At 31.0% G+C, this 11,465-nt stretch overlaps 1 protein-coding gene across 2 annotated transcripts; it reads left to right on the forward strand.

Annotated features, from left to right (window-relative positions):
* The first annotated feature begins 4,630 nt into the window (after positions 1 to 4,630).
* On the forward strand, positions 4,631 to 11,222 carry LOC108331920 (uncharacterized). Of its 2 annotated transcripts, XM_017566934.2 has the most exons (11): positions 4,631 to 4,761; positions 5,641 to 5,813; positions 6,431 to 6,522; positions 6,912 to 7,014; positions 7,619 to 7,878; positions 8,067 to 8,198; positions 8,432 to 8,554; positions 8,729 to 8,857; positions 10,104 to 10,321; positions 10,427 to 10,580; positions 10,672 to 11,222. In XM_017566934.2, exons 2-11 carry the CDS (start codon positions 5,726 to 5,728, stop codon positions 10,888 to 10,890), a joined length of 1,518 nt encoding a protein of 505 aa, XP_017422423.1. In that variant the 5' UTR covers positions 4,631 to 4,761; positions 5,641 to 5,725; the 3' UTR covers positions 10,891 to 11,222. The 2 variants fall into 2 exon arrangements, with proteins under 2 accessions (XP_017422423.1, XP_017422422.1); XM_017566933.2 differs by lacking the exon at positions 4,631 to 4,761 and having other exon boundaries at positions 4,823 to 5,813.
* The last annotated feature ends 243 nt before the right edge of the window (positions 11,223 to 11,465 follow it).

Consider the following 11,465-nt stretch of genomic DNA (forward strand, 5'->3'; position numbering starts at 1 on the left):
CTATTTACAAATGATTTTCAAATAAATGCTCTCAAATAAAATTAATTATAAATTTATTATAACAAATAATCAGTTATAAAATTATCAATTAGTAAAATAGTTTAATTTTTCAACAGTTTTTTAACTTTGTTATTCTGATTCGCAGAATGTGACCTTACTCGCTCGCATGTGAATGCTACATGTGCTGGTTAAAGACAACCACATGTTTTTTAATAATGAAATATTATATTTAAATAATAACATTAATAATAATGGTAATGATACTAAGTATAAATAAAAAGTTTAGAGTAAAAATATTAATATATTTAATCATATAGTAATTATATGAGAAAATAAAATTTTCAATTCTCCAAAAGATGGTGTAAGTCATGGACTTGCCTATTGAGAAGTATGATTCGTCACCCTTTATGTTAGTGAAATTAAACTAATTTATTTTTTTGTTTATGGCCAACTTCTGGTTTGTAAACTTCATACAATCTTCTGTAGGCCAGCAAATTGCAGGAGTCTACTCGAAAGCATCAAGAGTTCAAATATAGGAATGAAGCTACTGTAGCATGGGACAGAACAGTGCCTATTGGATAACCATTCAATCACCAACAACTAAGTGATAATTCTTATTTAGAAAATCTCACTTATAACTATAGTTTCTACTAAATTTTAACTATAAGTGGTTGGAGCCAAAAGTCCTACAAAAAAATTCAATAACTTTTCTAAAATATTAATCCTGTACAAAGTCAATAAGAATTTTGCATTAATTATGATCTCCTAAGAAAATATAAAAAATATTTTCATCTTATTTATCATATTACAAATTCTTATTTAACAAGTTCTATTTATTCTATGGTCTCGCATTACCTATTTCCTTTTTTTTTTCAAATCAAAATTATAATTTTCTTACCACCATTATTCTCCAAAGCTCATCATGTATACTTTAGTGGGGGCTAACACCTTAGTTGACTCCATTGTCTCACCCACCTTTTTCTTTTTCCATTATTTATTCTTTTTTTTCAATTCTCTTGCAACCAACCATTGATATTAGGCCACTTATTAGCTAGTTTTGGCAACACACATGTGGTGGAGTACTGTATTTACACTCCATCTATGCCACAACTATATATATACTTATATATATGTATATATATATTGAGAGAGAGAGATGAATTAATTTAGTTAAATAAATAAGTTCACGGAATCTCTTGCAATGTTGTGAGCCAGAAAATCCAATGGCACGAGTTGAAGTTGAATCACAAGATGAACTCACTTTTTTTTTGTGTTTACTTTTATGACATGTTGCAGTGTAAAATTCATATATTTTAACCTAAACTAATGTGTTATAATAATCTTATTACCACAAAGAAGCATGGATTTGAGTTGTAGAAAACATGAAGTCAACTATATATATATATATATATACATGTGATTGTTTATGCTTTGTGTGATGCACGACGAATGGTTTAGAAAACGTTATCCCGACCTAGCTGTTTGTAGATTAATAAAACAAACATATAGAGTTGTAGATTTTAACGTTGGCACAGGGGCCGAGTTTGGAAAGGTAATGGTATGGGTGGGAAGAAGACGAGGGTGAAGTCAAGCCACGAGAAAATTTCCAAATTCAACCAAACTACCTTTTTTTGCACTATCACCAGTGACCACTCTTTAAGGTGGTCCTGTTTCCTTCCTCTTCTTCCAGACTACCCTTTGCTACGTGACAAAGACGCATCATGTGTGCAAAGAGGATTTCATGCACAACGATCAGAATTATTCATATACTCAACCATTTTCCTACATTACAAACTTAGCTTCCCATGCTCAGAATTTTCAAATTAATTTATAATATATAACTCACAATTATATACAACTATCTATTAATGTTTACTTTTGCACGTTATCATTTTCTCGCGCGGTATTAGGTGGATGGTTTTTTAGAGTGGAAAACATGTATATTGAAGTGCGATCAGCATCGTTAAATTTATTTTTGAATGATTATAATTACGTATTGAAATATTATGTGTGAATAGTATTTCTCTCAAGTTATAACTCACATCATGGATTCTTTGAAAAATCACAAAATGTTGTGTGCTGTCAATTCAGTAATTAATGTCTGAAAGCACTGCAACAAATTCAACCACCAATAATGTTTACAAGCTCAAAAGGGATGAGTTATGATTGCTGACAAAAATAAACAAAGGCAGATAGAAAATTAATAAATATGATAAATGATGACTTCAATATAGAAATTAATAATTGATAGTTATTTTTATTTTTAATTGAAAGTAAAAATCTAGAGAAGAAAAGGGAAAAAGTTACATCAGGCAAGAAAAAATGTGTTAATCTGACTTAACGTGTTATAATAATAATAATAATAATAATAATAATAATAATAATAATAATAATAATAATAATAATAATAATGTGTTATTTAGAAGAAAAAACAAGAGCAATTTTTCTGAGACGATTTATATGAATGGCGAAAAGAGTAAAAGAGAAAACGTCTTCAAATTGTAATACATTGTTTATTTAATTTGTAGAACTATTAAAATTTCACATATTTGTCTAAGACAGCAAATCATAAGCAAATTTAGTTCTTGCATTATTCTCAATAAATTATTAACATTAAATATGTTGATGTTGTTAATTATCAAGATATAATATGGTATAGTAATAAAGTTATGTGTTAAAATAAAAACTTAATAATAAAATTGTTTTTAATGTTATTATAGGATAAACTAATAATAATAAGATAATGATAGCATGATATTGATAATAAATAATACTTAATTTGCGAAATTATAAAATAACATTGGTTTAAATTTTAAACTTATTACAAATTTGAAATAATGCACGAAAAGTGTTAGTTATCCATCAAGTTTTAGATACGGGATGAATTAAATTATATTACCATCACAAATTAAGTCATTATTTATATGAAGAGCTGTTACTAAACAACATACTATAGGATAATTTTAAAACTATGACAGAAATTTGAAATATAATAAATAAGACGACTAGTAATTATATTATATAAATTATTGTATGTGTATCATATCTCTTGATAATAACGTAATATACATTTAGTAGTTCTTTTAGGGTAATTTTTGGGTATGTATCATAGCAAAATATATCATACAATTAAATGCGTAGATCCACAAATTAAGAGTTGTTTAAATAGAATCAATAATTTCATTTTTTATTGAGATGTTAAGATTAGTTTCTTTCCATGCACGGATCATATACTGATCTCATATGAGGATTTGGCTTCGTCTAAATATTTAGAAAAATTAACAATAATAAATCGATAATTAAATGATTCATATTTTAATAAATATACTTTTGATACATTGCATAAATTTTAATAAATATAAATTGTAACGCAAAATAATTCGTTAAACATAATCAAATTGATAAAAAAAGATATAACAATTAATTTTAAGAAGAAATTATCCAATTGAATCATGAAATAGTAGGTATGTGTTTTATCAATGTAACTTCATCATTTTCTGAATACAATTGTCTTTAAAGAAAGCACGGTTTCATAAAAATAAATGTGATATTAAATTGTTTTCTATCCATTTTAAAACATTCTTAGAACTAGTTTTCCTAAATATAACAATTAGATTACAGAATTCTAAAAACATATCAAATATGTAAAAAAAATCTAGATTGTGTACTAAAAGTTTTCAATTATTTTTATGAAGTTTCAATTTTTATATACGATAATGTTTAATATTAAACACATTTACTTCCAAACAAGTCCTTTAAAAACCTGATGTGTATGTTAAAGAATCATTAGATGCAATTTTAAAATAACATATACACTTCAAGTAGCAAAACAAAAATAAAATCAAGAATCTTTCGAACTTTTATCTATAAAAAAACAAAGTCTTAATCTTACCCTACAAAACTCAATAATAGAAAAGAAAATATTGAGGTGATATCTTATTTTAAAGTTACCTAAAAAAAATAAATAAATCACTTTCAAATCAGAAAGAAAAGAGGAGATATATTAGAAAGAAGAAAAGAAAAATATACACTAATAATGTAAAACAGTTGTAAACTATTGTGAAATTATAAATTATCAATTACCATACTTTTATACTTCTATAATAATTATTTTAAGAGTCATATATTTTCTATGGACAGAAACTTAAAACTATAATATATAACTGTTATGTTAGCTCTAAAAGAATAAGATTATAAAAGTATAACAGTAAATTATTTAAAGTTTAAAGTCTACTAACAAACTTATTGTGTCTGTCCATTACTTATTTTGTTAATATTTTTTCGAGAATTATCAATAGTTTATACAGTGATATAGATTTGTTGATTTATTTTAAATTATATTCACTTTTAGATTTCATGGATTGGAAATGTAACTTTTTTAGAATAATGTGATAAACTTTTTCATTTATATGACAAATAGTATAAAATAAAATAGTTGTAAAGAAATAAAGTTTTATATTTCTTTAAAAAATAAAAAAGAAAAAATACTATCAAATGTAAAAAATTTATATATATTAAAGTATATTTTTAATTTTTTTAAGTCTGCATTTTATAAAAATAAAGATGTAAATGTAATTGGGGCAATAATAGTTTGGAGGATGAGGACATTGAATTTGAAAAGAAGGTTTCGCCGGCGTGTCGCTGAGACAGGTACACAACACAACACGGACCACACAGCACTCTCCTGTGTTGTTATGAGCAAAGACCATGAACCCCACCCAACGACACGGTCCTTAGTTGAAGAGTTTAACCACAACCCAGGTGAGCTTTGTCTCTTTCCTCTTCCTCACATCTATCTTTAACTCACATTTCCTAAACCTCGCGCTCACTTTAAGAAACGGGAATCCTCCAAACTTTTTCAAAACAAAAGCCTGTTCTCTCTTCTCTCTCTCTTTCTTTTCATTTCAATTTGGGTTGAGTTAAGTTGAGACGTGAGAAGGGTGTGTGAGTGTGATTCCAGTTACTGCTTTGACCCGCTTTTTCTTCCATATCTCTCTCTCTCATCCCACTATTTCCTTCAGACATCACATGCATTTGCAATTTACAAAAGCAGGGTTTTTTCCTTTTTTAAAAAAGCACTATAACAAGTAGCAACTATAATGGTATGGGGGTCACTCTTTCCTGCGCCTACTCACGCAGATAAAGAAGATTCATAATTCTGACTGTGACTCCTCGTCAGAGATTACAGAGCACCACATTCAAAAAAATTCCCTTTTCTTATTGTCCCATCTCTGCTCTGCACACACACTCCAAAACAAAAACGAACACATCTTCAAAATCCATTCTCTGTCCCCAACTCCACAACAACAGCAACCCCTTTACTCAAGATTCCGTTTTTTTTTTATCTCAAAGCCCTTTTTAACTTGTACAAAATTTCAATTTTGGAACTGTTTCTTCCCTTCACGTGATCTGGGTTTGCTCCATATAAAGTTCAACTCTTCCCAGACCCGACTCTTTTTTCCCCTTTTATTAATTCGCCCATTCGTTGTTTCTATTGAATTATCGGAAACCCGTGTCATGAATTTTGATGCCTTGCGGGTTTTCAATCTTCAATTGCTGAATGATGGATAGATAGTTTCTTTTGTTTTTGAAATTTGTGTGTAATAAAAATCTTGTGGCTGTTATGGGTGGTGATGGTAGAGTTGAAGTTGTGAGTGGCAAGGGGTGTTCGAGGCTGTTTTCATCTTCACTTCCTTCGTTCAGAGGTTTGCAACCATTGGAGCCAATGTCTCCTGTTTCTTCCTCTGTGCAAGTGCCATCATCAACTGCTCCTTTTGCCGGTCTCGTCATATGCGTCACTGGTTTATCTAAAGGTGTGAATTCATTCATGTATCATTCAGCTTTTCACCTTTGGTTGGTTGGATTTTGTTTTATTTTTCTGGCTTGACACTCTCCATTGCTTTTTCTTTTCTTTGTTTCTCTAACCTTTTTGTTTCGATCAACCGATTACCAAGCCATTGGCTTGATTCAGCATAAGTGTTTAAATAACATCTTATTTTGCGAAAGAATGAACCTTATTCTTTCCATCGAGACGGTATCGACGGGTGAATGGTGGTTATCTTTTTTTGTCAATATTAGATGTCAAATGAAACATATTTGGACTTCTGTAATCTGCTGTTCATGTTTTATCTTTCACAGTGAGCAAATGTAACAAAGGGTTGAGAAACAAAAGGGGGTTTGTTTTGTACTCTATTTGGTTGATAATAATCAGTGCATGTTTTCATGAAATTTATCTTCACCTGTTCTCTTATGTTGTCTTGTCTTTTTAGCATAAAACTTTTCATGTAATTGGCTGAAAAGGTGTAGTTTTAGTTATCAGTCGAAACGATAGTAGATATTTTGTCACGTCTTTGTTTCTCTTCTCTCTCTTTCGTGACTAGTTAAAGAGATATTCAGTTGTGTTGTTTTCTTTCGGTTGGTGATTTTGCAGAAGCAAGGAATCAGGTCATGGAGGCTACAGAGAGATTAGGTGGCCTGTATAGCCCTAATTTGCATCCTCAATGTACCCATTTGGTGGTTCAGATATCCTTTTCTGGCATAAATTATACGATTTTTCCTACATTGTGATAACAATAGCATGATGCTGTAGTACGAAGATGCAATGCTCATTTACTGTCATACCTTGATTATACACCCCATGGGAAAAAATTCTGTTCACATTCAGAAAATATTTTCTTTACTTTCTCGGTTGTGTCAGAACAAAGTGTCGTACCTTATCAATTTCTCTTCTTTATTTAAATTTACTTGTACTGAGCTCAGAAAGATGTTATATAATTTATTTATGTTTAGTGGATCTACCATAACATGATCACAATGATTGCTTGTGGCCCTTTATCATAGCATTGGAATTCATCCAATACATTTTGTGTTGATTGGTTCATTGCCATCATGAAATCTTTAACGTGTAGTACAGTTTTGGTGGACGTAAGTTTGAGCATGCACTGAAGCATGGAACAAAAAATGGGCTTTTTATTGTCACACTGGGTTGGTTTGTGGATAGCGTCAGGAAAAATGGTGATTGACTTTAACTGTTTTCAATTTGACATGTTTTATATTTTGATTGACTTTCTTGGTGATTATGATTCATCCCTCATGCTGTAGAGTCAAACAATACAGGAACCTGGCAACTTTCATATTTTGCATCTTTTAGGCCCCATGTTGAATTGTATTCTCATGCTGTAGAGTCTACTTGTATGTAACAAACTACGCATTCTTGTAGTGATTGCAGTCAGCAGCGCAGTTTTTTGGTGATTATCTGGCTACACACTTCTCATTCCGAGAATGAGTGGTTGGATAAGCTTAAATGGATACATATTCCTTTTTATTTCATTTATTTTTTTTTTTTATTTCAAAGAATCTATTGGTTTTTTCGTAGCAACAGCATCTTGCTGCACTTGATCAAAATATCATAAATAATCCAGTAAGGAGCACTCATCTGTGTTGTCTAAGGTCAAAGATTTTTCACTTTTTCTGACTAATTTTATTTTCATCTTCTTTAGCTCTATCTGGATTGATTTTAATAATTAAGTAGCATGGTTGAACTGTTGTAACTCGAATGATGTATGAATTTAAATTATGCATGTTTATATAATTAAGTACATTATTGTATCTGCTGCAGTGAGGTTGAGCGAATCACATTATAGAGTGAAGAGTTATGGGGATAACAACGTGCTCATGGAAGATTTTAGGCCGCTTTCTGAGTATACAAATGCTGATAATCATTGTCTTCCGGCAAGAATCCACCAAGTGAAGAAAGCTAATAACGTTGAGGAACTTCAAAGATTCTCTGTGAGAGAGTCTATCAGAAATTCGGACTCAACTTTGTCTGGTTGCTCCATCTATGTTGATCCAGGCATTTCATCCGAGTTGAGGAACAAGGTAAAATTGTGTTTGAGAACAAATACCTGATATTTTGTGATCATACTATACTAGTTATATTGGAAGTCTTTCACATGATATGGAGTCTGTTGCACAATAGTCAGTATCAGTTCCTTGTTTTGGTTAAGCTAGCGACTGGTTCCAGTGCTCTTTTCCTGGACGTTTATATGCTTTGCATTGTTTGGTAGGTTATTGAGTCTGCTTCAAGAGAAGGTGCTAATTTGGTGGAACAATGGTTTGTTGGCTGCAATGTTAGTCATGTAGTAACTGAAGGGACATCAATCCAAAGATACCTTGGATATTGTAATAACCTCATTACAGTAAGTCCTCCTACATTGTTTTCTAATATTTATCTAATCATAAGAAAGACCATTCGAAGGCATATAACTTTCTGAAGTTCAAACTGTTTGCTTGTCCTTTTATTTTACCTTTTCATTCTATAGCTGCACAACTCGTGAAAAACATTAATAAGCTATTTAATTGTTATACATTACGTAGGCTTCTGCAGTAATATTTATATCACAACGAAGTTCTTTGCTATGATATGTTTCAGCCTCTGTGGATAATCAAAACAGCTAAGGAGAAATATGTGCGAAGGCTTGTTCACATGTCTGTTGATTTGGCAAAGCAAGTTGGCCTGATACTTGAAGACGTTAATAGTGGCATTTCAGGAAAGGTAATTTCTCAATATATTCCTCTACAGTTTTGAAATTCATTTTTTCTTATTTTCTGTGGTGCTTTCAAGTTTAGTAAAACATTTTCAATCTAGTTTTTTAAACATTGCTATTAGGTGTTAGAACCTTGGTTTTCTCCCTTGTGAAACTATAACATGAATTGTATTGAAATGCAGGAAGTAATAAAGCAAAAAGCCACTGACTATCCTCTGGATAGTGAAAGTGAAGTCAGCTATGAAGAAAGACAACAAATTGTGAACTCTGCAAAAATTGGAGTCAGAAACCGCCGTGGCCGTCGAATGCAGGTCATCCTTTGATTCACCTCTGTTTATTCTGTGAGCTTGCTCTTGATTCCTAGCTTTCTGGCTTCCTAAAAAATAATAGAAAGTCTTGTTCTATTATTTTTCCTCTTCCTAATATAGTTGTAAGTTTTAAATTTTGAATTCACCTGAGTTTGTAGCTTTTAGTCCATTTAGGAATCATGTGATCCAAGATAATAATTTGGCACATCTTAGTTAAAACAAGTCTTCTTAACACTAGAGATTTCGATTCTGTCATATGAAACTTGGGCACCACACATGGGAATGTTCAACCCCAAGCAGTAGTATTATCCACTCTTTAATTTATGATGCTTCTCAAAAAGGGCAAATTACATTGACACACCATGGGTTGTGAAAAAATAAAGTGATACAAAATTCAGTTGCATAAAAGAAACTCAATTGAATTGCACAAAAAAAAAAGAACTAAATTGTTTTGTAAAAGCTTGAACTGAAATGTTATATTAGTTTAGTTTTAAAAAAAAGCTGAATTGTTTATAAATAAATCTGTTTGAACTAAATTAGTCTATAACTTATATGATTGGAAAATATAACTTTAAAATAAGATGTTCATTGGTAATAGTTCAAATAATTCAAGTAATTTAAGAAATCCAAAACCAATTTAGAGTAGATTAATTTGGTTAAGTTCACTTTACTATGGTGTAATTCAGTTCAATTAGTTTCAAACGCTATATTATTTAGCTTAGTTTTTGTAGAACTACTTTTAGACCTCTGTTTAATTTTACAAAAGACAGGGTATTGTTTGAGTTGTCAAGAAATTAGAAACAAGGGATATCAGTGTATTATTTTTCTCTTTCAAGTAAGTGTAAGAAAAATCATATTGCAACGTTTTGACATAAAAAATGTTGAGCTTGGAAAATTTTGATCCATAAAGCATTTAAAAGTTGGAAATATGAGAGGACACAATCTGATAGAATACCCATTTGCTGACATTTCATGATTTCGTCTATAGAGGGTCAACTGATCAGTCAACAAATGTGGAAAAGAAGCCTCATTTTGTTCTACTGCTTGATTTGATTGATGCTTTGGATTTATCGCTTATTTGTATAAAAGGTTTAACTTCATAAAGCATCAGTATGAAACTTTGAAATCCCAATTAGGTTGGCATCACAAAACTTCAACGATCATGTACTTCTAGAGGATGCATTAAAAAGAAAGGAAAATATACATCCTATGGATTTATCACTTATTTGATTTGAACATAATTTTGCAGACTTGTCAAACTCCAATACGTCCTATAACACCCAACAACCTTCTCGACTCTATCTGCTGGTCTATATCTGACTCAACTTCAACTGCTTCCATCTACACAGACTCTTTTAGTGTTGAAGATCCTAGTGAAAATCACGCTTCAATATTTTTCGACGCAAAAGGGGATGGCAAGGATTCAGAAGCTTCATTTTCGAACTCCACTCGTCCTCTGACAGAAAGGTTGTTTATTAACTCCCTGTGACTTGTGTTACACCTTTTCCTTGCGTAGCAACATATAATAAAATTATTGCTAGTCTTCCAATATTTTCTGAACATCTTCTGCAGTGAGAAATCCGAGTTGATATTCAAAAACCATTTCCTTACCATACTCTTCCCAATTGACCGTTTTTCCGAGATGGGTCCTTCATCGAGAACGTTTTTCAGCCATAATGGCTTTACGTGTCTTCAGGTGTTGGATCATATACATGCATTTTATCAGGTACAGAGTTTATTCTTTTGTAATACATGCATCATCATCAGCTCTATCTAATAATATGGTTTCTGCTTCTATCTACTTTACGTTATGGTAGGAGAACATGTCAAGGCAGGAAATTGAAGTTGCAATTCATAGTGATTCAAGACATGCTGATAGGCTACGATCAGTGTACTCAAGTAAGGAAACAATAGCACGTGGCCACGTAACGTTCAAAAGGGTTGAATTCTTGGGTAGTCGAACAAGTTTTGAAATGTTGAAGCGTGTAAGTGGGGAAAACAACTCCAACGTTTATGAGCTATTACTTAGGGCCTAAGGTGATATATCGTTTTACAGGAATTTCCCGTATTGGTATGAATAGCCAAAAATGGGAAATTTTAGCTTGTGAATATATCAATGATAGATTGGGAAATATAGTTGGTTGTTGATGGTAATCTTTTCATTGATACTTCATTGTTATTTTTGTTATATTAGTTATCGAGGAAAGGGAAAAAGGGTTTCTGGTATAAAGTGCACACTTGGTCTTAAATATTTGGATTATAAGATCCATAGGATGAGTGTTCTGAATGATATTTTTATGTATAGACTTTTCTGCTTTGTGCATTCAAATCAATGATAATAGGAATAGGATTTTAGTAATTATTTTAAGATAGGTTAAATTATAATGTTTTTGCTTCAATCTGTCTATTGTTTTTACTGTAAAAATACAAATTTTCAATTTTACTGCATATTAAATGACACATCGATGTTCAAGATGAGAGCTGCTGAATTGTTCTAAAGGGAAAGTTCCATTCACCATGTTTAAACAATTAATTTCTGCTGGAGCATTTCTCGAATAAATCTCTTTGGAAACTTCTACAGTAAAATGGAATATATAAAATTATAATATTA

This window comes from Vigna angularis, chromosome 4 (assembly GCF_016808095.1).
Source record: "Vigna angularis cultivar LongXiaoDou No.4 chromosome 4, ASM1680809v1, whole genome shotgun sequence".
Lineage (NCBI taxonomy): Eukaryota > Viridiplantae > Streptophyta > Magnoliopsida > Fabales > Fabaceae > Vigna > Vigna angularis.